We start from the raw sequence: 24993 nt of genomic DNA, 5'->3' as shown, positions 1-24993 counted from the left end.
TAATTGGTTAACGTTCAGTCGTTGGAAATTGTAACGGCAACGTGAATTAACGAAGTTGATCCTGACGATGGTGAGTTTGCAGTTACGCACAGAAAATACTCTGTCTTTGTATTTGGAGCTGAATGGAAACAGTTCCAGGGTTGTGAACTGCACAAACACTGTATGGACTATTTATTTATTTTAACATGAACGAGTTGTTTCGGGTTGTGTCTGCGACCCTGGAATCAGTCTTCTAACCAGGCTAATGTTTTTTTCCGGACATCTTCATTGCACCTGCCAGTACATTTCCCAGACCACTTCTCAAAACGTTGCTCACTTTGTTGAACTTTTTGCCCTTTGACACATTACTGCTGCTCTACTTTGTCATATTGTGTAAAATAAGTATGTGGGTTATGGGCTCTGGGACACAAGGTTTTTCGCTATATTATTTATTATGTTGCACTGTGTTCAACATAGCTTTGGCTCCCAGTGTTGTTTTATGAGGCTCTTTCAAGTTAATACAATTACGAACAGCGTTCTTGGTTAAATTCATTTTTTATTTATGTTATTATACCTTTTTATTTAGTCACTATTTACTGTGATCTTTCTTTGTTTTCTTGTTTGTTGCAGATGAACTTAAGCACAGATGCCCATTGTAGCAATCGTGCTACCAAAGAAAATATTACAACTTCAAGCAAAACAGATGCAACCCAGGTCCAGCGAGCGAAGCAGCGAACAGTGCTTGGTGTCTTGTCAGATAATGATCAACGTGGCCGTTCCCTTAGCCAGGTAAGAGATAGAAGCTGAATTGGGGGCAATTCAGTTTCCCCTCACACAAAAAAGTCACATTTCAAATGAATGCAGCAATCATGGACTCTACTTTTTCTCTACAGGGAAACCAATTTTCCAAACACAGCTTTAGCTCCGACAGCTCCCAGCTCACCTTTCTTGGGTGCCCCTCCAGTTCAAGCTATGATGTCTATGCTGAAGAGGCTTGTGATGTTGTATATGCTGCTTCTGGTGATAAAGTGGTTTCAGACAGCTGTGACCTAGATCCTGAAACTGCTGCCCTGCAAAATGAAGATTTTAGACTGCTGCTGGAGCTAAATTCAAGTGAGTTTGCTCTATGCACATTTATCTACCATTTAGGAGTTTTGTTTGGCATTTTGATAACATTACTGCTGTTCACTCCTACAGGTTCTTTTAAATATGCTTCTATGCAGTCTGAACCAGATGAGTCCCTGATGTCAGAGGTGGTGCTGTGTGTATCTGAATATACAGAGGACATTTACTGCCACCTGAGACAGACTGAAGTGCGATAATTGTCCCACTTAATTGAAGTTACTGTGTGTGGTCACCATCAAATGCACAGTTGGTATGAGGCATTATAACTGCATTTGTTTCTCATGACAGATGAAGTTCAGGCCAAAGCCAGAATACTTAAGGAAACATCCAGAGATCACCAGTGGCATGCGACTCATCCTGGTGGACTGGCTGGTTGAAGTTGCTGAGGAATACAAGCTTCGTGCTGAAACTCTGCACCTTGCTGTCAACTATTTGGACCGCTTTCTGTCCTCCACAGCAAATGTGAAACGTGGGAAGCTGCAGCTGGTTGGCACAGCCGCATTGCTGATTGCTGCGTGAGATCGTGTTTATGTTTCTAATGTTTGCATGTCCAGTCTACATATTTCCTAGAAAGAATCTTTTTGAAGTAGCATGTCATTGACGATTGATGGCAACTTACCACCCTGATATCTGTCACCTTATAGGAAATATGAGGAGATCTCCCCTCCTGAGTTGAATGAGTTTGTGTACATCACAGACAGAACCTACACTCGGAAACAGCTGATTTGGATGGAACATGTTTTCCTTAGAGTGCTGGCATTCAGGATGACTGCACCCACTGCTAACCACTTCCTTCACCTTTTCATGTCCATCCATTCTGTCTGTGCCAACACAAAGAACCTAGCCCTGGTGAGGGAAACCTATCTCTCAAATGTCAGCCAGACTTTGGCTTTATAAGCACACAACCTTTATATAATATAGTTTTCCATTTTCCTTGATCAGTTTTTGATTAATTATTTCTCTGCTTCTAGTATTTAGCAGAGTTAAGCCTGTTGGAAATGGATACATTCCTAAAGTACACCCCATCTCTAGTAGCAGCTGGAGCCTACTGCCTGGCCACTTACACTGTAAACCAATCTCTCTGGGTAAGTTGGCCAGATCATTGCTTTGAGTACTGACACTCAATTTTATGAGAATTTTCCAGTATTTTAAATATTACTTAAGATCATCCCTTTCATATTTTAGCCTGATTCCTTATATGCCTTTACTGGTTATACTATGGATGAACTTGTGCCTTGCCTTACTGACCTCCACAAGTTATACATCACTGCAGAAAATCACCCACAACAGGCCCTGAGGGAGAAATATAAAAGTTCAAAGTAAGGCATACACATTTTTCAAATTAATTTCCCCTTGAGATGTTGTTTATTTAGCTGAGTTAATTTACAAGCACTGAATATTTAAGCAATCAGTTAGTTTTCAGTTTTATAATTTCAATAAATTTGGGTTACCTTGTAGAGTTGTCTGTTGTCACCTTGACATAAGAGTGTCTTTTTTTTAAATAATACCAATCTGAAAAGAAATAATAATAATAATAATAATAATTTTTAGGGGCACTTTAAGTAGTTTGCCGTTTGTTTTGGTTGTTAGAACATCCATGACACACTTTCACATTTCTAAACGGATGCCTTGACTCTCCACAGGTATTGTAATGTTTCTTGGATTGCTCCACCTGCTGTTCTGCCCTTCTATGAGTCACCACTCCACCCTTCTTTTGATGCTTCTGCATGAATATAAATAGACTGAGAACAAAATGACCACAGTTGCTTCTACCACAAGTTCCATATTTTCCACACCCTTCTGGACCACTTACCTTCAGATTTGTTTGCACTTATATTCCTTCCAAATACAATAAATAATTTTAAAAAAATCACTGGTTTGTTAATGCAAACAGTTATTTAGAGTGGGTAAGTCTTTGGTTAGGCAATACAGCTTAAATTTTGTGGAGAATTATAAAAAAATCATTTTAATTTTGAATTACATAATCTTCCATATGTGTATTTTTTTTCAACCTCTCATTCCTTTTAAATAAAGTGTATTTAAATTATTATTATCATAAGCAGAGCGTAGCAGGGTTTTGTTTTGAAAGTATTAGCCGGAAGCCATTTTTTGCTTTCTGATTGGTTTGAAGTTTCCCTGCGCGTGCCGCTTCAGATTAAGGCGGTGGGTAAAGTGAGCACCTGTAAGAAGAAGTTGGCATGTTTATTTATTTTTTTAACATTTATAAAAGTCCAGAAAAGCTGTAGAAGTGAGGACTTTTGGAAAAAAAATATTAAAGTTAGTCTTTTGTAGCTCACGAAGTTTGGGAGTCAAGGTAAGCTGTGTTTTTAAATGTGTTGCTCAGCAGTGTCTGTACATTTAACAAGCGTTATTTTAGCTTTGTCACAGCTGATACTGACGTCATGACTAAATGTGTCAACTACGGCAGATATATCCCAAGTCTAAAGAAGAGTAAGGGCAACTTCTCCCCTTGTTTTTTCGACATCGCAAACAACATCTAACGTTGCTCTGCTATAATATGCTGGGGAAGTATTTAGGTTTCTTTTTCACAAACCTGTTTGCTTTTCACACCTGGTTTGGCCGCATATCTCGATAATGACAGTACAGCTGCTGCTCTCAGAAAGTTGACTTGTAGTTGTTGCTGCTGCTGATCTGCACTGCATCACGCAGAAAGTTGTTCTCTAGGCTTCTCTCCCCACTGATATCAATCAAAGTGGGCAAAATAGAACCTTCTCTAAAATACATTATTGCCTTCATTAATATAGGCTCTATTGCAGGACTGATTAATTAGCTTGCATTTTTTTAACTCTGTGTCTGTAATAACTGATTATACTCCTTATTCTGTGTCACGGCCCCTTTCATTCTCATGTTTTTTAATCTTATAAGCCATCTCCCATCCAACTGATTTTTCAATTTTTATAAGAAGCCTATAAAATTAACTATAGTCTACTACTTACTCAATATTTAATGTATTTCTTCATTTAATATTGAATCAGCAACCAGGGACTGAATAATGGTAGCTATCATATTTGGGGATTATTATAAACATTTTGGCATTTTCATTGTCTATTAATTTATTCTCTGCCTTAATTCTTCCTCTTTTAGCCTATGCTACGTCTACGCCTCAGTATGGCTGAGCCTGCTGAGTTGCTGCTTATCAAAGACCAGTATGAGTTGGCGTTTCATGCCCTGGATCGTGGTTTGACAGCTGAAGTGGCTGGGAAAAGAGTGGAAGCCCTGAAGTATTACACAAAGGGTCGACATCACCTTACCCAAGGACTAGAAGTTCCTGTTTGGGGGCAGAGGCGGCAGGGAGAAGCCTGGGACATTGCCAGGCAGCTTCAGCAGAGGATGAGGGACACTCTTAGTACTGTCAACACCCACCTCTCTGACCTGCAGACCACTGGATTGACAGCAGGAGACCAGAGGGACCGGCTGTTGATGGATCTTCCTCCCAATATTTATCCGGACCTTGCACCAAACAGTCAGCCTCCCCACAGCTCTGTCCACCATCTGTACCCCACCATACCTCCTACCACTAACACCGCAACCCCAAATACAGCTCCTGGCAAGTTGGCTTCTCCTGCTGCTCCACACAGACACACATTTGCTTCAGCAGCTTCAGTAACTTCAGCTATGGCTTCACCAGGGGAACAGCCTCCAGCGTACACACCACAGCCCACAGATGGGCACTGCAGCCTGGCTTATGGTCCTGCTGGAGGCAGCGTCAGGTCAGGACAGCAAACTGGAGCATCAGTAGGAGGAGATGGAGATGAGCTGCTGTTCATCCCCGCTGGGGTGCAGCTGTTTTTCGTGGCACCAAATGGAGAGGTCAGCTCACTGTCTAATCCAGGGTTCCTTCGCGTCATTACATGTAGACAACAAAACAAGACTTCCTCTTCTGGAAGACCCTCTGCATTTTTACATGTAAGTGCCAAGTATATATCACAATCATCATATCTTTATGCATTAGGCCGTGGCTATGTTAGAAAGGTTTTTTCTAACATGGCAATATATAGCAATATTATGATAAAACATGTCAAATGTGAGCATTTTTTTCTACGTTACTATTATTTAGGAGGCATTTTTCTGTCTTGTACTGAATTTGTTACCTGATTATAGGACCTTATAGTAAGGGCAACTAATGATTGCTATCATAACAGATTAGTTTTTCTTAATTTATCAATTACATTGGGTTATAAAACTTCAGAAAATGCTGAATAATGTCACATACACTTGACCAGTGGTTTAAAAGATATACACAAATATTCACTTGAAATCAGAAAAATTCTGTTCTGTACTGTTTGCTTATATCAAACAAATTGAGGACAGACATCCTCACATGTAAGAAGGAAAAAATTGAAAAACTTTTTCGCATTTTTAGTTTATCAATTAATAGTTGCAGTCACCCAATTGATTGATTTAATATGTTTTATGGCCTTACTCCAGCTGTATTTGGTGGATCATGTGCTAAAACATTTGATTTATAACAACATCTAGAATATTTAAAATTTATGTTAAAGTACATATAAATCAATGTCACTGAGCTGCCCTGTAGTAAATGTGTTGGATTTAGAAAAGTAACTCATGAATTTCAGTTAGTAAAACATTTTGATGGGAGACCAAAAGTTACCTATTTGCCCTGATGTTGTGTGTGATCTATTCCTGTGGTGCCTTCTGACAACCTATTATGTTTGTGTGATGATTTTAGTTTAAAAGTGACAAACAACCATAATGTATTCTGGTACCTTTACAAAAGATTGTATTATGCCATGCTGTTTGACCCATGACCACCAGAGCAGGCTCGTAGGTTGCGCTTTTGTATTCTGGTTCTGCTTTGTTTCTCAGCAAGACAATGGGCCCATTAACAGATGACTCTGCGCTTCTGTTGTGCTGTCGGTCAGTGTCCTATGGCCTCACAGGAATCATTCTGTCCTTCGGCATACCAGAAACCGTGCAGCATCGTGTGTGTGTGTGTGTGTGTGTGTGTGTGTGTGTGTGTGTGACACAAGTCCTGATGGGGCTAAAATCCTGGTATGTCTATCAGAGAAAAAAGGGAATGGGGACACTGTGCATGCTGGGAAATGACACCACATTTTCATGCCTTATGACATTAATTCACCTAATATGTTTCAGTTCACATCGACAAAGTTATTGTAAAAATGTCACTAGTTTTATTCAAACCAACCACAAACGGTGTTAAGTTGAAATAAAGACAACCTTGTATCAGTAATGATACTAGAGGATCACTGACACCAATTCCGAACCTGCATGCTTCCTTTTTTGGTAATTCTTTTTTTTTTAAATTAAAGAATATGCACATACTAGGGATTATATTTGTGTTTTCTGTTTTCAAGGTGTGTGACCAACTTTATCCACTAATAGCAGACACTCCAGTTCTGTTGGCTAACTCAGGGATCTTCATGTTCCCTGACTCCTTGGGGGAGATGCCAGGGTCCTATATGGGCATAGTGTTGTCCTCTGAACTGCCTGCTACTGACCAAGAAATGTTTCAGGACCTCCTTTCACAGCTTGTTGATTTCAGGGTCCAGGTCAGTATGGGAAAAAATGTAAAGAATGGTTACGTATGTGGATGGGGGAAACACTTTGGTACAAATTGTTTAGTGTGTTTTTCTGATAAATAGTTGATAACAATTAATTACACACGTCCATTGTCTTGATATTGTCCATTGATACTTTCGTTTTAAAGCGTAACAGTTGAAAGAAAAAGTCATGGCACTGTGGCAATTTTTCTGGTGTTGTGTATAAATCGAGCTGCTCTCAAAGTCACAGATACAAACAAAAACAATATTTCTAAGCCAATAAAACACAGTCCTAATCTTTATTCTTTATTTAAAACACCTATTAAACATACAAAGTGATAGTAGAAAAAGAAATGGCAAGAGTGTTTTAATAACTGGTTGAACCACTTTTGGCAAAAATAACTACAGGTGAGCTCTTCCTGTACCTGTTGACTAGATCTACACAATGTTCAGTAGGAATTTTGGACCATTCCTTCTTTCAGAACTTCTTCAGCTCAGCCATATTCTTAGGACATCTGCTGTGAAAGGCTCTCTTTAGGCCATTCAACAGCCTCTCTATTGGCTTTAGGTCTGAGGCCACTCCAAAAGGGGGAACTTGTGTCTCTGAAGCCATTCTGTGGTAGCCATGCCGCATCACCCAGCTTCTTCTGAGCTTCATCTTGTGATCGGACACACTGACATAATTCTCTAAGATTCATTTCCCATTTACAATGGCAAGGTCCAGCAAAGAAGCTCCCAATCATGATGCTCCTTCCAACGTACTTCAGTGAGTAGTTGAATGGTGAATGATGTTTGTCATGTAGTTGAATGGTGAATGATGTTTGTCATGTTGGTATGTGGCTTTCTTTTTACACCATACATGTTTTCTGCTAAACAATTGTAGCTTTGTTTCATCTGTTCACAAGACATTTTCCAAGTCGTGTTGTGGAGTGTTAAGCTGTTTTTTGGCATACTTGAGGTGTGCTGCAATATTATTTTTGGAGAGCTTTGTGACTTCCTTCCAAGGACATCATGCCTGTTCAATGTTTTACTCATTAACAGAGGTGTTAACTAGCTTCAGTGAATCCTTGAAATCTTTTGCTGTTACTTTAGGGTCCTTTTTTTTCTTTATAATTCTGTGTTATTCTGAGTGATCTTGGCTGGATCTTCTTTTTCAAAGAAGTTCTAAACCGCACCTCTATTTTTAACATTAGACTCCAGGTTTGCTAACACCTGACTCCAGTTGGTGTATGGTGACATCGGAAGCCTTGTGTTGCCATTACTTTTTCTGCTATCTTTTTGTGTATTTAATGAGTATGTTTTAAAAAAAGACTTCACTGTTTGTGTTCAGTCAGCTTAGAAATATTGTGCTTGTCGATGTTTGTGATTTTGGTAAAGATTGGATTACATTTTATGACCAAAATAAGGAACTTGCAAACAGTGTCTCTACTTTTTTCTGGTGACTGTACTCATCTGTTAAAACTGACAACTCATTTTGCGAAATGATCAGGCTGTTACACTATATGCATAGTAGTTTTTGATGTCACGTCATCTGTTAACACCTCAGGAGGAACAAAGTTCATTTTGTGTTGTGGGTAGAAACATTCTTGGCCAGCTTAGTAATGTCTTACCGGAATATACATTACCTATGTGGCTTAACATGTATTTTAAAAGCAAGTTACTGTGCATTTGTGCAAAACAACGGTGGGTTTTCTGACAGGCTCCAGAGGGGAGGGGGCCAGAAGTCATCAATCTGAGTGCAAAAGTCCCAGTTGGTCCATCGAAAGAGCAAAAGGAACTGGCAGTGGAAACTAAGCAGACAGAAAAACAACCGCTCCCCGGATGGAGTGAGAAAATGGGTCAAGGAATCTTGTCAGGTGAGTTTGTAAGTGTGAGTCCTAATATAGTAAAATAATTCCAGCTAAAAATCACAGAAACATTGTACACAGACTGTACACTATATACAATAGCATAGATAAAAAGTCCTCAATTTCAAAACAGGCCACTAGAGGGTGATATTTACTGATGCAACTATCTGTTCATTTACCTGCAATATTGTATTTTCAAAACATGAAAATCAACAATATTCCCAAATTACATTCACAAACTGAAAATGTTCTGTTTTTAGGAGCGACACGTTTGAGTAAACGATTAGTGCAAGGAGCAGAGGTCACCGGTAAGGCCATTCATAAAGGTGGCGACAAAATCCGTGAGCGTGTCACGCCTGAGGAGACTCCTTCAGAGGTCAGCCCCCGTGTCACCAGAGGTCTGCAGGTGGCTAAAGAGGCAACTGAGGGTGCTGTTAAAGTCAGCCGGTTTTTGGGTAAGGGTCTAAACAAAAAAAGGGAGGATTACAAATCCTCTTACAGGAGGATACAGGATTCATTAATTCATACAAACAAAAAGCCCTGATGCAACCCTCTCAAACCGAGCCTGCCAGTGGCACTGAACTGCTGAGGATGAGAATGGGCTGTTGCAGGATCAGTGTCCTGCCCAGGGACATGACATGTGCATTAAATATTATATTGAGGGGGGCAAAAAAATCTTTGTTTTAATATTTTTGACATTTCAAAAAATAGGCATTGCAAACTTTAGCACATAACTGTACATGTATGCACTGTTTTATGTGTGCTTTTACTGTGTAACCGTATATATTTGCAGTTGATGGACTGACTACAGTGGTGGGACAAGTGGCAGAGAAGATGGGGCCCCACTTGAAGAAACATGGCGCTAAGCTGATTCCAGAGTCGATGAAAAGCCAAGATGGCCGCCCTTCCAAACTTGATGGAGCCAAATTTGTGGCAGTCAGCGGTGTACAAGGTATCTTACCAATGTAGGAACAGAAATTTCCAGAATAAGCATAAAGTCATATTACCACATGTATGTTTGAACAAGTTCTCACAACGTTTTAAAATTGTCTAACAGCGAGTTTTGGCATTTTAATGTTTGATTTAAGATTGGTGATCCAAGTACTCACCATTTACATTCAAACCAGGTTTATCTGCTATTTGGTCTGGTCTGGAGACTGGAGCAAAGCTCGTCGGCAAAAGTGTTGGAACAGAGACTGTCAAAACGGTGAAGTACAAGTAAGTTTTCACATTTATTATTTATTATTCTTTATTATTAAATAAATGATGAAATTTGATTTAATTTTCTGTCTCTTTCTCAATCTGTTTACTTTGAACAACAATATTTCTGTATCAGAAATCAATCTCAGTTTTCTGCTGAGCTGCTTTGTTCTTGGTATGTTGGGCCACTGATCTGTTTTCACACCCATTTCTTTTCAGATTTAGGGGCTTAGAGAATCTAATAAACATGTCCAGCAACATATGACTGCACAGGGGAGTAAAGGCAAAGACTTTCAAACTAACTTTTGGCTCTGTTCAATCCTGTCATGTACACTCTTTTAGTAACTCAGATCAAGACAGAAATTAACCCTAATATAATACATTTCAAATGAAATGCTAAAAATAAACACACAATTGTTGCTTTTTCTAAATGCCTAGACAAAGTGTGTGTTTTAGCTGCTGTTTTGACTTGGTGTTTTTTAATCCCCTGGTGTTTATCTTTCTGTGTCTGTTCATGGAAAATGCAGTGAAAAGTCTGCTTGTGCTGCCTGCTGATTGCCTTGATGTTCCTGCCATCTGTATCCCTCTCTCCTGGGTTTCTATTAATAAATCTGCTCCAGAGCTATTTCAGTATGTTGATGTGAATGAAAAAAAGATTCCATACACATAGTCTTTAATATTCATTCACTAAACCACTCTTCTCTAATTTCACCATATTATTCATGGCGAAGGTACGGTGACCATGCAGGCCAAGCCACATCCACTGCTCTCAACTCAGTGGTGAATGTTGGTGTGGCTGCATACAACATCGACAATCTGGCCATCTTAGCCATTGTGAATGCAGCAGATAAGGATACCTCCAAGACCACGACCAAGATTCCAGGTGGACAACCAACAGAAACTAAGGAGCAGGAAGGGAAGAAAAAATAGGTTCTGTAGGCTGTTAATACTTCACTTAAAGGTTTCGCCTCCCCATATACAGTTTTATGAAGAAAAACTGTATGTTTTATGAAGAAAAACTGTATATGAGGCCTAAAATCTCTGGAATTGATATTTGGGTGTATTTATTACATATGTTAAACCATAGAGCAATGAGTGCAATTTTACTTCACAAGCAATTAGATAGCAGATCTAAATAAATACAAAATACCTTTACTAATACTAATAAATACTAAATACTAAAATTACTAATATTTTTTTTATTGTTGTAGGTTTGGGATTTTACTTTTTAGACCATCTTCTGTAAGTGTATAACTAACTTTTAGTACTGGCTTCCCATGGCAAGATGATCTGTGTAAAAGTTGGCATATTAAAATCATTTTTACAATTACTGTCTATGAATTGGAAAGAATAACAAGCATATTAAAATACCTTTCTGTCTCGCCACAAACCCACTGAGGATTGCTTGTTTAATGCTGAATTAAGCGCTCCCTAAGAAAACGTGTGAGGTCCTTAATATATAAGCCTTATTAAGCGCAAAATTAGCTTGGAAAAATAAATCACTTTTATTACAGATGTAATTTCAATCCAAAGAAAATGTTTTGTTTGCAATGTTTCGTTCCGACGCCGCCTGAACGAACCGGAAATGGCGGTCTCCATGGAAACCCACCGGGCGCAAACGAATTTTTTCAGAAACATGACGGGAAATAACGACTACAGCAAATATGATTTGTCAGGCCTGCAGGCAGAACTTGAGCAGGGGAGGGTAATGAAGTAAGTTTGCTGTAAAAAGCTGCATTATGTTCTCAAAGTAAGACGTTGTTTTCTCAATAAAAATAGTTTGATCTGCTGCTGATTGTAGAGAAATGCTTGAAGAGTCAGTGTCTGATCTGCGAAGTACCATGTGTGAGCTGCAGGAAAGACTGCACAGCGTTGATGGGGAAGGTGAGGAAAAATGGGAGACTATGTTTTACTGTAGATTTTGGAAAAAAGTTTGCTAATGGCAAGAAAAATTGTTAAACCTTTATTCGTTTAGTGGATGTGATCTTCATCCAAGTTGCAGTTATGAAAAAACACAATCTATTTTAACTAACAACACAAGTTTTGTATTCTTGTCTATACACTTCTCAGCCTTTCACAGTTTGTTCTGGTAAACGCATGTGAACACTGTGTGTGGGTGTGAGTTAGTGTAAAAAAAGTCTTGGTTTAAAAAATAAAAAAACTCATTTTGAGTTTGTTTTTGGCTGAACCATGCCTTGCCAGAAGGAGTTCACAGAAGAGTTGGAGAAGAGGTTGATTTGCATAAGGTTGGTAGGAAGTAATCTCAAAGAGTTTAAATACTGTGAATTAATGGAGATTGTTTTGTGCTGTGGATACTTTTCTCTTGAATAATGCATCCAGCAAAAAAACTTACTAAGTAACACACAAAAGAGCAGAATAACTGCTAAAAAAATATATAAATAAAAAAACGATCAGGAGCTGGTTGACATATCGTGAGTCTATATTCCACACATTACGATGCTTCTATGGATCTCAGTGATCAAGCAGGACACCACAGAGGAAGTCACTGCTCTGCACGATTAAGAATATTAATCCTCAACTATATCATGGTATTCCACAGGATGAATTCCTGACTCAGGAGTGGCCTAGTAGAGATGCCGTGGAATTTCCTCAAAAGAGCCGTTAAAACAGAACAGAACAACCTTTATTGTCATTGGGCACATATATGTTGAAAAGAAGTTCCTTCTCTGGATTAAACCTATCCCCATGGGGGGAGCAGCGGGGGGCTACGGGGAATCGCCCTTGAGCTGGCGCTTAGTGTCTCCCTCAAGGGCACACCTGCTGCTCTACCCATTGAGCTACCAGACATCCCAACGATATGACTAAGCTGATGCATGTTTGTGAGGACGAATTCTCCTGAGCATTGTTCAGACCTGTTCTGCAGTGACAAAAATGTTTGAGGTTATTACAACTAGTGTGAATGTTTAATGGGTGTCTTCCACAAACAGCCCTCATCCCATAGAAAAAATGCACTTTTAAGTCCACCTGAGACGAATTTGACACTTCAGCAGTCGCCCAGATAATGGGCGTGCAGTTTTTTTTAAAAGTTGCAGTCTTTTAAAAATAAATTTCACTTTTTTTTATTCCCGTGATAGTTCCCAGAGAGTGTGGAAAGCAGGAAAAGTTTTATCCAGCAGGATGACCATATTTGTATGTAAAAGTCACCTGTTTCTATTGAGAACAGCATCAAAGATACTAAATTATTCCTTTAAGTGCATTGTGCTTGTCTACACTTATGATTCTATCACATTATATGAGAAATTAATGCCGAAACCTGGCAAATGCCAATTTCTTGCCACTGCATCTCATAGTGGCCCATAGTGGCCAGTTGATAGCCAACAAAGCTTTGGTTTCAGCCCAGTCACTCTTCAGTGTTGTCTGTAGTGTTATGTGACTGTTTTCTCTGTTTATTCTGATGTACCAGGAAATGAGTGGAAGACAAGGTATGAGACACAGATAGAGCTAAATGGACAATTGGAAAGACAGATCTCACTTATTCATGAGAAACTGGAAGACCTACGAGGTAACCCCATGGGTAAGTTCACACCTAGTGCCATCTTTAATGTGATTTATGCTGGAAGTACATTTGTTAGGTGTCTTTGGAAACTGTTACCCTAAATCAATCTTTACACAAGTTATTAAACCTTGTTTCAGTACGGAGATCATAAAAAAACGAATGCACACAAAATGTTCACACATCTTCTTGTTTTTCACAGATCGATTGGCCTCCATCCGAGCTTATGATGACATGCCTGTAGTGAGTGTTTGTTTTTGTTTTGTTGTGTTACAGATGACCCGTAGGCAACCAGAAGTGCTTGTACAGAAGTTAGCAGCAACCAGCACAGAGAGACAAAGACACAGAATGAGAGGAGAATGGAGGCAGGCCATAAAGGATTGCAATCCCAGCTGCTCTCCATTCTCCCCGCATTCTGTGTCTTTGTCTCTCTCTGCTGGTTGATGCTGCTCTCCAAAACCTGTTGATGCAGGCTGAATAAACCAGAGTTTAATCAACGCACTGTAATCATGGGATTACAGACCATAGGAGAGTAATGCTCCCTAATTACATTACTTTTTCACTTGTGCACAAAGGCACACGACGCAGTGAAAGCTTGTGTGTGTGTGTGTGTCATAAGGCAGAACTAAACAATGCTCATTAGTGTGTGCAAGGAGCGACTGCTAGATTGTAGACTGAACATCTGCAGGGATGCTGTGAATATGTGATAGTAAGACAGATGGAGTATGTGAGAAGAATATAGATTATTTTTAATTGGCGCAGCGAGGAACCGTTAGAGCGACAGTGTTCTGTATGAATATACAACACAAGAAAATGTCACAGTGTCTACAGTTCCAACAAAGATACTAGGACACGTCTCTGATATGTTCTGTAGCATCAGTGCTTGTACTGCTGCTGAATATCAGTACCACATGCATTTTTCCAATGCAGTACTATACTTTAGCTGATGCTTATATTGCCATGTATTTTAGGTTTGTAGACATCTGCTTTGTGGAAAAATGTCTGTAGTGGAGATGTTTTTGAATCGCTGATTGGGAAAATTAAAACGAAAAAATATGTACAGTAAATAGAGTGATATACTCTGTATTTATTCTGTCGAATAAACAGAATGATTGCAGGCATTTCTAAGCCTGCAACCATTCATGAATGACTTGCAAAGGCATTAGAGGGATTCCTATAAAGCAGTACTTGTACGTCTGAAATGTATCTTTAAAAACACTGTTAAAACCAACTGAAAACAATTGTAGGCAGAGACACAAGCAGCCACAGCAGTGGTGTAAACGTCTCGTCACAATGTGTCAGCTGTAATGTATTTATTTGTGTAGTGAATAATGTATGAGCCTAATTCAGTTTTGTACTCATGTTTTCTGCATGAGCTGTTCTGTTATTGTTTGATCCTAGTAGACAGCGCTGTGTAATTCTAGTGTAAATTGATTTGTAATTAGTGGTACAGCAGCTTTACTCTGTGGCCTCCTTGTTTAAATTGTTGCTAATTAATGGGAAACACTTTGTTCCAGGAAACACTGAGACAACGTCTTAAGCTCCTGACCGAGGAAAAGTCTGACCTGCAGAGTCAGCTGACGGACTGTCATCTCAGAATTGAGCAGGAGGGAAAGGTGTGTGTCTGAGCTGTTCCAGTTGAAAGAGCACAGTTAAAGAGATTTTGTGTTGAGAATCATTTGAGGTCACAATGTCTGCGGGTCTGGTTTTATTATTTCTTAGACAATCAGCTTTACATTTTTCAGGTAACAAATATTTCTGTTACAAATTACCATCATTAGCAGGATTGGAAAAGCTTTAGTTATTATTTGGGATTTGCATTCTTTATTTTTTCACAACCACTGATTCAAAATTGAACCCTAACCTTTGTACAGCATTGCTGTGACTGGGCCAATATGTTCTTACTTTAGTGACTTGGGTCTTTGTTTATTGTTCTGCTCAACAAGCAGCAAGATATTAGTTGAAAACAGGTTTAATGTGCAGCATGTGCAGCCTGTAATCCTTGTTGTAATCTGTTGCTCATTAACATTAAATGCATCGGACACACACGCACACAACAAGCAGCAGACCCATGAGCAGACCGGTTACTGAAAAAAATTACTGTTTCTTTCGAATATCAGGCATTTCATAAAACCAATGATGAGAGGCGGGCATTCCTTTCTGAAATCGCTAAGGTAAGCATCTACTTTCATCCGTGTCAGCAGTAATGCTCGTAACCCCTGACGGCTCAAGCGAGTTGGTCCCAAAGCACATCTATTAACTATGATTCATTGGATATTAAATATATGCCATGCTGAAGAATAGCTGTCATGGTTAAATGCTACTAAAGGGCTATCCAGCATATAAGACTGGTGTGCTCTCTAGCTCTTCTTTTCAGGTCTAATTATGATTTCACATTCCTCCTCTAGTGCTGTTCTTGCTTGTTATATAACAGGTCAATCTCTGTTCAACCAAAAAAAAAAAAAAGTGAGTCAAGGACTTTCTGCCTTATGCTGCAATGCTGGTTCCTGCATGGCTGAAGTGAATGCAGATGAGGGAAAACACAGCTACATCTCTCTTTCGACACGTGGGAAACATTTGACTGACTTTTGGCTGCTGTGAACACAAAAGCACAAATACAGAACATGTGCACACAGTTAAATATATAGCATGTAAGTGTAGTTACTGTAGTTACTGCAGTTACTGCGATTGCTCATGGATTGTCCACTGTCACAGCTGTCCTCCACTGTTGAAGCCCAAAGAAGACAGTACTCCACTCATCCGCAGAGGGCAACAGAGAGCAAGCAGAGGAGCTCCGTAAAGCGCAGTACTTACAGGTGGACACACAAATATGAACAGTAGTGCAATTAACAAACTATCCCTTCAAAAATGAGCATAGGGTTTATTATTGTTTAACATGAAAAAATAATAATGTTGCAGGTTTGTATGGGCAACATATTTGTTTTTGTTTTTTTATCTTTTTCATTTTAAATAGGGTGGTCAAAGAACCATCTCTAAATATTTATGATAATTAACACTCGCTATGACCTGAACAATAAACTCAGAATTATCACCTTTTCTGTAAGTTTTTAACTCGACACTGAGAAATTATGAGCTTGTAAAAGTAGAGCTGATGCTAGAGCTGGATTGCATGGAATTGTTCAGGTATCTAATGTCTTAGTTCTCTGAAATTCTTATTTTCTGTGTGATTTTCCATTGGTCCTAAGATGATACGTTCATTCACACCCCGTACTTTGTCTCCTTGATATATCTTGGTGCGTAGAGGGAAGCAGACCTGCCGGAAGACAGAGGCTGATTCTTTGAAAGGAAAAGAGAGAGAAGAAGATGGAGTGTACGCAAATGGAGGAGGAGGAGGAGTTTGTGGTGGTGGTAGTGGTGCAACAAGTGAGAGGAGAGAAGCGAAGAAAGCCCAAATGGGAAGCAGGTTACCCACCTTGGACCACTTCATAAAACATAATCCTTAACCCAATCCTTGTGTTATAGGCCCTTTTTTAAAAATGGGCAATGTTGTTCCCTTATGGTTCAGTGCTACTTTTACAATTGGAGGCAAATACAGCAGTACTGAATTCAGGGTCTAAACAGTAACATTTATACATTTTAGTCTGGTTTATTTGTTTCTTGCATGTTTCTTTAAAGAAGAAGAGTAGCTATAAGGACAATTCTTTAAAAAGGAATAATATTACAGACTTTGAGTGTAGTGAGGTCATCTTCTTACGTTCTAGAAGCCTGCTGAGTCTGGCATTTTCTAGTGTCACTGCAATTTAGCACCACCTACGACTGCTCACTACCTACAATGTAGTGAGCAGCACTACATCTCTCCCCATGTAGTTCATCTACAGAGCAACGACTCACCCCCATCCCAACCACTGACCGCCTTTATAAATGTGGGTGTAAGAAATCGGTGTCCAAGTAAGTAGTAGTGAATATGAACGCTGCCAAAAGCTGTTTCATTTGTGTTTGTGAAGAAGTGTGGAGGAGGGATTCTGTTCTTGTGAGCCTCCAAGCATTGGATTGAAGCAGTGTCTTTGGTCTTATAGGCTAACAGAGCATAAATTAATTATTCTGTGTTATCTTTTATAGCTTTTTGTTATGAATAGAGCAGTTTTCTGATCTGTAAGTACAGTGACATCATCTTAGCTCATAGATTCTGACCTAAAATTAGCGTTTGAGAGAAAGAGGTCACAGACAATGAACAAGTTATAGAAGTGAATTATGCATTAGGTATTTTAGGACTTTATTCCAAGACCAGCATGGCAGTATGTTGTAGAAACAAGGGAGCTGGCCTTTAAGAAGGGCAAAGATCAAGCCAGACCAGCTGAACTGTCGTTTAGCGTGACACCTAATTGCCAGCTATCTTCTGCTTTCCTTATATACAGTATATTCATTGTAAAAAACTCCTCAGCAAATGTGCATTTGATCTGGTAGAAAAGTCTTTCTCACACTAAAATGTAAGCTCTACTAAATATTGGGTTTTACAGCAACAGCTCGGGGGTAAACTCTCACATGCTATAATGTCACAGATTAATTTATCAGTCTATTCACTGAACTAACTCAGCTGATCAGCTGATGATATGATATATAATACTCTAATCTCCAGCTACACGGCCAAATTTGTTGTGTTTGCTAGAATTGACTTTACTGTCTAAACTCATTGAAACAGTGCAGTTTGATTTGAGTTTTAAGATGTATTTCTCCTCTACAGGACCTTACATTTCTCAGAGGGTATGGCTGGCTAAGGTGCTGTGTGATCCGTAATGTGTTACAGTGATGGGTTGTTTGCCTCAGAGAACTGTAATTTAAAGATCTAGTCCATGTTTCCTCGTGAAAGCGTGAGTGCATTTACAGCACAACACTCTCCACCTTTCTTCACCCTTTTCCTTCTGTTTGATGCAGAAGCTAATTTCCGTACAGCTCACTACATCCTGCCTGTGAATCACACAGCCACCGAATAACCGCCCAGATGTCTTCTGTTGACAGGTGAAGCACAGTGACAAATCCCTGCATTATCTGTCAAAACACAGTGACTGCTGCAGCCTGCCCGTGCTAATTAATACGGCTTCTCTCTGTGCTCACCATGAGCACACCGCAAACCTAGCATCATAGCATATACATGTAGTGACTACTAGCAAAATGAAGAGTATGTTTGCAGCTGTCAACAGTCCTGTGTTGGTGAGTTTTACAATTTCTCTTGTGTCTGTGAAATTAAGATGGTTTTACAAGTTTATTAAGTGGCATTTGACACTGTAGGAACATATCCACATCTGAGCTTCAACTTAGTGTGTATTACTATTCACTACATTGAGATGCATGAGCAGAGATGTGCTAAACTGGAACTTAACTTGTGTTTTTATTGTCTCTGAAACAAGTGTTACAAGTCATAAATCATTTGCATAGGTATTAAAAAAACAAACCCTTTCCTTTCTGTTGGGGATAGCATATCGTACAACGTGAAATATGCTCTGTATGGTTTTATTAACAAATAAAATAGAATGTGCTTTCAATAAGACTTTGATAGCCTCAGTCATAAATGCCCAGATTGTCCTTGTCCTTTATATAAAAGCCAGTTGATTCTGAGTAATATGCAAAGTCACGGTTCAGGATCAAAAATAAGCTCTAGGATAAACTGCATCAGTGTTATTACTTGAAGTCTATATCATTCTGACTTTAATTACTAACTGGCCACAATAGTCTGCTGCTCTGTTGTTACAAAGGAGACAGCAAATACCACTGTTATATTTTGCTTTGAAAGATGCTTTATATAGTACACATCTTCATATAGCTTACAGAATTACATCCATGATGCCCCAGGCTGATATTTTTTTATTTAACCTCTCACAACAATGGTAAAATACATTCACATTTGATCTTCATTTGTTATTTGAACACATGTACACATCAGATTTGACTTCTTCTGACAGTACAGCAATGGTCCAGCGTCAAACTTCTTGACCATGTCCTGCTATTCTTCCCTCTTTTTTCTTGTGCTGTGCTAAAAACAAACACCCCCCCCACACACACACACACACAACCCTTACACTTGCCCTTTTTCCCCAGGATTAATTTAGGCAGGAACACTTTGTCAGTCCTCAGTTTGTGACGCACAGTGTGTGTGTGTGTGTGTGTGTGTGCGCACGCGCCCCCAAAATAGAAAAATCATCATGGGGCGGGGATTCTTTTTCTACCATTGCCCACACTGATGCATTCACAGTTGCTAAAGATGATGGTTAAATTGTGTTTGATCAGATGAATTAAATGTTATGTGCCCTAAACAAATGCCTACACCAATAAAGCATCTCCCACCTGTTAAACCACTGTAAATATAGTCAAAGAAACATTTTTACAGAATGGGACAATTACTTTCACCATCACTGGGTAACACACATAATATTCATCAGGGAGTGGTGATAGAGCGGAATTGGGTGGTCTCTAGAGGACAGGATGTAGGCCAGTGGTCTTTTTCTCCGCCATTGCTCTAAAAGACCATTTCCTGCTGTCACATACAAACACACTTTGGCGCTCATAAGAAGAAACAAGCTAATGATTATCCAGCCTTTCCATCTCTCGGTTCTGGAATAATGTCCATGTCAGTATCATTCTAAAATAATTGTCATACTAATCCAGTTTGAGTCATGAATATGTGGAGTTAGATAATGATCAAACTTGGCTCACAGCATTTGGATCATTGTGAAAGCCGCTTTCCATAGTCTGAATCTTAAAGTCCCCCAGTCTTTCAAATGACTTGAGACCCCTGGTGTATACAATTGAGTAAATGTGTTACATAACTACTCATGTGCAAATATTCTTGTTGGCTGCCTCTTAGACCCAAAGGCTTTAATCTGATATGAAGCCCTTGCACAGCAGAATATGCATATCTTACGTTTCTTGTTTTGGATGAAAGTAGCTGCAAATTCACAAACGTGCAGATAAATGTGACATGAACATTAATATATACTGTAGATTATTTAAGGCATGAATGATGATTCTAGAAATAATGTTTCCATAAATGTATTTGTCATTTAGATATAATAAGAAAAAGCAAGTCATAATCTATAATTCTATTTTCTCTCAGTTAAACTCCAAAGTGATGCAGCTTAAAGGGAGAAGCACTTAAATTGTCACAAGGAAATAAAGATGAGGATCAACCCTCAGCCCACGCGTGTCTTCTGGACTGGGGGGGCAGCACTAGCAGCATCCCCAGCACGAGGTATCAGCGTGGGCAAGCATCCTAATAAGGGGTGGGGGAGCTGAATGAAAATCACGACAGAGTGACGTGAAGGAGGAGAGAGGTGGGTGAAAAGAGGATGGGGAGGGGAAGCAGCTGCTACCTATAGTTTATTTGCAGTCCAGCTTCTGCTTTTTGCTCACCACGCGCACACACAAACACAAACACTAGTTTCTGGTGGTGGAGCACTGCAACCGGACAACAAAGGGACGCGCAAAGGGGTCTTACTGCAGTCAGGACAGGATCCCACCTTACGAGCACCCAGTGTCAGCCCAGGCTCGTTGAACTCGTCTTTTCATATCCACTGGGAAATCAACCATCAGCCAGACTGGAGGTGACCGTGACAGAAGCGTTAATCCCTCGCGTGGGTAAGACTGTCAGTGTGTTCTTTATCAGCTGCTGAGAAAGTGACTGGTTCGTTTGACATTGGCACCACTGTCCTAAAACTCACTTCTCTGCGTGTTTTTGATGATTCACGCCTCCTGATCGCAAGACGAGTAACTGACATCTGTTCCATATTTTAAAATCGTATTTGCCTTAATGGCAGTTTATGGGTTATTCTGAGGTCGCAGGTTTAATGTTGAGCAACTTGATGGAGGTTGCAGTTCATGCGCGGAGCATCTGAATGTTTACAAAGGCGAAAACCACCAGCCCCTTATCGATTCGTGACTCTCGCTCTCTCGCCATCCATCTGCGCTCCACAGTCACTCGGACGCACTCCGTCCATCAGACACTGGGGCTCTTCGTGAAGCTCACCGTCCGCTGTTGGGCTTAAGAGCACTTAATCTGTCATTAGGGAGTTATTTTCAGACACCGGCTGGCTCCACTTTAAACCGCTCCTATACGTTCTCGTCCCTCTTGCTTTTGTTGACTTGCTCGATAGTAAAAAAAAAAAACCAAAAAAAAACTTTTCTTTCTGCTTTGTGTCCCAGACAGCACAGCCGTACTTGTGAGCCTCTTTAGCGAGATGGAGATGGAGCATTTCGACGAGCGGGACAAAGGTCAGAGGCACGGCCGCTCCAGTGCCAAGATGAACGGTGTGCCGAGTCCAACGCACAGCGCCCACTGCAGCCTGTACCGGACCCGGACCCTGAAAACTCTGAGCACGGAGAAGAAAGCCAAGAAGGTCCGCTTCTACCGCAACGGAGACCGGTACTTTAATGGGATAGTCTACGCCATCTCCACAGACAGGTTTCGGACCTTTGACGCCCTGCTGGCAGACCTGACCCGCTCCCTGTCCGACAATGTGAACCTGCCACAGGGTGTCCGGACCATCTACACCCTGGATGGCTCCAAGAAGATCACCAGTATTGAGCAGCTTGTAGAAGGTGAGCAAAGCACTAATATAGGAACCTGGAAGACTGTAATGACTTTCGAAGGGTTGTGTGATCATAGCCTGAACTCACAGTCCTTTCAGCTAATCGAAAATTAAGTGTTTGCATATTATTTTTTTTAGTTTTCTTATAGAACAAAAACTGTCTGACCTGTTATGTGACCTCTCCCTGTGGTTCGGGGTAACGTTAAAACATTTAAGACTAAAAGCAAGTGAGCAGTCCCAAAATTAGATTTACAGGCTCAACAAGATAATCCATAGACTCTGCTCTGTAAAACTGGTTCGCACACAGTAAATGATTATCATGAAGACTCTATTACTCATTTAATGGCCATATGGTTATGCAGACACGCTCTAGCTCAGATTAGCTCTCTCTTGATCTGGTCTACTCTTTAATACTGTGCATGCCAGTATCATTACCTAATGAGAAGCCACTTGTAAAGGGATGTACGTTTGATATGGGATATGATATGAAAGGAAAAGAAAGCTGCACATCAGCACATTTCGTTTTAAACTGCCTGCTGCTACAACAAAAGAGCCTTTGCTTCTTCACGAGATGTTGTACAGAACTAATTAGCTATAAGCTATGGTACTGTGTCTTTCTTTGCCTCTGTTCTCTGTTTTTAGTCACATCCTGTACAATTTTTGCTCAGCCACATCCTTCTCATACTGTACATGTTTAGTCATGTTTAAATCTCACATTGCTTCTTTCAAAGTGTTTGTAACTAATCTCTCCTTCTTCTTCTTCTTCTTCTTCTTCTTCTTCTTCTTCTTCTTCTTCTTCTTCTTCTTCTTCTCTCTATCCCCAACAGGTGACAGCTATGTCTGCAGCTCCAATGAAGCGTACAAAAAGTTGGATTACACAAAAAACGTGAACCCCAACTGGTCGGTGAATGTCAAGGCCTCAGCTGCAGCCTCCCGTGGGCCTCCGTCCTTGAGCAGCTCCAAGGCCGGTGCTTCAGAGAGCCGCGAAATGAAGGACTTCGTACGTCCAAAGCTCGTGACAGTGGTTCGAAGCGGAGTGAAGCCTCGCAAAGCTGTGCGGATCCTGCTGAACAAGAAAACGGCCCATTCCTATGAACAAGTCCTGACTGACATCACCGATGCCATCAAGCTCGACTCCGGAGTGGTGAAGAAGATCTACACACTGGAGGGAAAACTGGTGAGAACAAAACCATCCTTTATTTCTGTCGCTGCTCGGGGTGTGTCATGCACCAAAAACACAAGTCTTTTGCCTTTTTATGGCCTGAAAGCACATCAGAAATAGCTTTGCTGTGGTTTATTCGTGTCTGGTATTACTGATTGCAGCCTGCTTTCAACGCTGCTTTATGTTTCTAATAAAGCTTCCAGTCTAGGGGTGGGATTATACACAGTTGGTGTGAGCTGATGCCGTTGTGGCACACGTGGTGAGTGGTGCCACTGAGAGAAGTGGACCAGATGCTGAGATAAGTTATGGCTCTGTGTGTGATCGCAAGATTAAAAATCACCACAACTAACATTCTTTCTATGGCATTTGTGCTACTTGAAAAAGGTGAATAAAGACCAACAGGCTGCGAGTGGTTAAATATTTAATGACCCCACTCTCGTTTTTCTTTTTGTGAGACTTTTATGAATGAAGACCATTTGTGTCCCCGTTCACAGCCAGAGCTGTGAAGAGAAGGTGACACGGAGACTGAACGAGGTCGAGGGAAGGTAAAGATGAAAGCAGCCGATGAATGGAGTCTAGGTGCTCACCCACGCAGCAGAGATGTGTGCCAGAGCTTTGCCTCAGAACACGAAAATAATTCAGTCTCTGCCCCCTTGATAGTCAACCCACCTATCCAGCTCCGACTCTTTGTGTCTGTCGAAGGAAGGACTATAAAAAGAGCACCCAGTATTGTACAAACAAGTACGTGGAAATGGCATTGAACTTAGCCTGCACTGCAGCCAAACGAGGTCAACCCAATTTCTCTGTGCTGCAACATGGTCACGTGTATTTGTCACAGACAAAAAGCATCAGTGTGTCAAGAGTTTTGATAACATTTGCTTTGGCTTCCTGGTCTCGTCCTTTTTGTCACCTGTCCATGTCTCCCGTCATCTCCCATCACAACTGTTTCACTGTGCCTGTATCCGCTCTCTGCTGCCTCTCACTAGCCTGTGTTGTTGCTCCAAGTTCTTGAGTGTAGCGACACAGAACTGTGCCTTTCCAGTAGCATCACAAAACCATTTTTTGAAACAGATTTTGTTTGACGTCAAGGACGTCCTGCCATTTTGTGTCACACGGCAGTAATCATATCCTAAACGGCCAATTTATGACTCATTCTCATTAAAACCTGTGGGCTTCTCATTCCTAATTGCCAGTTTGTAGTTCCACTTAAAATGATGAACCTTCATGTGTTGGCACTAGCAACTAGTTTTATGTTTGAAGCCATGTTGGCTCTTTAATGATCCACTGTTCGCCCAGCATGAAGTCATTCAAGGTTTCCTGATCTGACCTGCTGTTAGATCCCAGCACCAGCCAGTAAAATCCCAGGATGAGGTTTTCCATGAGAAACCTCCTGTTGAGTATTAAACTCACACTTTTGCAAAGTGCTTTCCAGCCCTGTGGTCGCCATTGGTTAGTTTTCTTGGAAATTGCACAATAACTGCTGCACTTGCCCAATTCTCTGGGATTGGAAGTAGGACTATTATAGTTATGCTATTTTTAGAGATGCTATTGATTGGGCCTGTAGGCATGGTAACACGCTCGCTGTTAAATTGACTGGGCTGGGCTGAGTGCAGAACCAACTCCTTCTCATTTTCCTGTGTGAATATGACTGCGTGTGTGGGTTAATGCATGTGGGAGAGTTTGCGTTTGTGATTATGTTATTAAGGCAACTGAAAAAAAGGGGAATCTAAAGCAGGATGAGCGTTAACAATGGGGAAAGACTGGATCACAGAACCTTTTGTAGAGGATTCAGATTGTCTGCCTGTGTTGCATAAGAGGACATTTTGATAAAGACTTGAACAGTCTGCTTTTCCTCAGCAGGTGAAAGTCTAAGAAAACGCTTGTTGAAAGTTTGTTGAAAACTAAAACCCTCTATGAAAAGGCCTATATTACATGTTACCGTAGTTGCATTAAGTATGTTTATGGAGTATACACCAAAACAAAAGTTCACACAATAGATGCATACATGTGGGTGTGACATAATCTTAATAACGTGTATATAAATTATTGATCATCTGTAGTTTGCTAAAGTAATTACTTGAGT

The 24993-nt window shown here is 40.3% G+C and overlaps 4 protein-coding genes across 13 annotated transcripts in view; all 4 read left to right on the top strand.

The window, feature by feature from the left end:
* Nucleotides 1-2962, top strand: ccna1 (cyclin A1). Its single transcript, XM_067492019.1, has 9 exons — nt 1-70; nt 610-768; nt 873-1092; nt 1177-1292; nt 1393-1619; nt 1749-1953; nt 2076-2189; nt 2290-2423; nt 2748-2962. The coding sequence occupies exons 1-9, from the start codon at nt 68-70 to the stop codon at nt 2833-2835; spliced, it is 1266 nt and encodes a 421-aa protein (XP_067348120.1). The 5' UTR covers nt 1-67; the 3' UTR covers nt 2836-2962.
* Nucleotides 2963-3245: 283 nt separating this feature from the next.
* sparta (spartin a) lies at nt 3246-11088 on the top strand. Of its 3 annotated transcripts, none has more exons than XM_067492208.1 (8): nt 3247-3418; nt 4210-5031; nt 6462-6656; nt 8347-8503; nt 8755-8949; nt 9288-9446; nt 9622-9712; nt 10426-11084. In XM_067492208.1, the coding sequence occupies exons 2-8, from the start codon at nt 4213-4215 to the stop codon at nt 10622-10624; spliced, it is 1815 nt and encodes a 604-aa protein (XP_067348309.1). In that variant the 5' UTR covers nt 3247-3418; nt 4210-4212; the 3' UTR covers nt 10625-11084. The 3 variants fall into 3 exon arrangements, with proteins under 3 accessions (XP_067348311.1, XP_067348309.1, XP_067348310.1); XM_067492209.1 differs by lacking the exon at nt 10426-11084 and adding an exon at nt 9914-10317 and having other exon boundaries at nt 3248-3418; XM_067492210.1 differs by lacking the exon at nt 6462-6656 and having other exon boundaries at nt 3246-3418; nt 10426-11088.
* A 182-nt stretch (nt 11089-11270) lies between these two features.
* On the top strand, nt 11271-18714 carry ccdc169 (coiled-coil domain containing 169). The gene is made up of 8 exons (XM_067492217.1): nt 11271-11407; nt 11496-11578; nt 13119-13229; nt 13411-13451; nt 14726-14824; nt 15329-15382; nt 15924-16024; nt 16471-18714. The coding sequence occupies exons 1-8, from the start codon at nt 11280-11282 to the stop codon at nt 16670-16672; spliced, it is 819 nt and encodes a 272-aa protein (XP_067348318.1). The 5' UTR covers nt 11271-11279; the 3' UTR covers nt 16673-18714.
* Nucleotides 18715-20665: 1951 nt separating this feature from the next.
* The window catches only part of dclk1a (doublecortin-like kinase 1a), a 44797-nt gene continuing 40469 nt past the window's right edge, over nt 20666-24993 (top strand). For all 8 annotated transcript variants that reach the window (XR_010912115.1, XR_010912116.1, XR_010912117.1 and 5 more), the window contains exons 1-3: nt 20666-20798; nt 21363-21758; nt 22576-22925. Coding sequence is in view for 4 of the 8 variants with exons in the window: in XM_067492204.1 (XP_067348305.1) it covers nt 21398-21758; nt 22576-22925 (711 nt within the window). In the remaining 4 variants the exon portion in view is untranslated. The remainder of the gene's footprint in view (nt 20799-21362; nt 21759-22575; nt 22926-24993) is intronic.

This window comes from Channa argus, chromosome 22 (assembly GCF_033026475.1).
Source record: "Channa argus isolate prfri chromosome 22, Channa argus male v1.0, whole genome shotgun sequence".
Lineage (NCBI taxonomy): Eukaryota > Metazoa > Chordata > Actinopteri > Anabantiformes > Channidae > Channa > Channa argus.
Note: the sequence above shows the minus strand (reverse complement) of the source record. Positions and strands in the feature narration are given on the sequence as shown.

Coding starts and splice junctions, on each gene's coding strand:
- ccna1 (XM_067492019.1), top strand. Junction 1,093..1,176: donor GCTGCTGGAGCTAAATTCAA/GTGAGTTTGCTC, acceptor TCACTCCTACAG/GTTCTTTTAAATATGCTTCT. Junction 1,620..1,748: donor GCCGCATTGCTGATTGCTGC/GTGAGATCGTGT, acceptor GTCACCTTATAG/GAAATATGAGGAGATCTCCC.
- sparta (XM_067492208.1), top strand. CDS start 4,213: ATGCTACGTCTACGCCTCAGTATGGCTGAGCCTGCTGAGTTGCTGCTT. Junction 8,950..9,287: donor TAAAGTCAGCCGGTTTTTGG/GTAAGGGTCTAA, acceptor ATATATTTGCAG/TTGATGGACTGACTACAGTG. Junction 9,713..10,425: donor GTCAAAACGGTGAAGTACAA/GTAAGTTTTCAC, acceptor TTCATGGCGAAG/GTACGGTGACCATGCAGGCC.
- ccdc169 (XM_067492217.1), top strand. CDS start 11,280: ATGGCGGTCTCCATGGAAACCCACCGGGCGCAAACGAATTTTTTCAGA. Junction 11,408..11,495: donor GAGCAGGGGAGGGTAATGAA/GTAAGTTTGCTG, acceptor TGCTGATTGTAG/AGAAATGCTTGAAGAGTCAG. Junction 14,825..15,328: donor GAATTGAGCAGGAGGGAAAG/GTGTGTGTCTGA, acceptor TTCGAATATCAG/GCATTTCATAAAACCAATGA.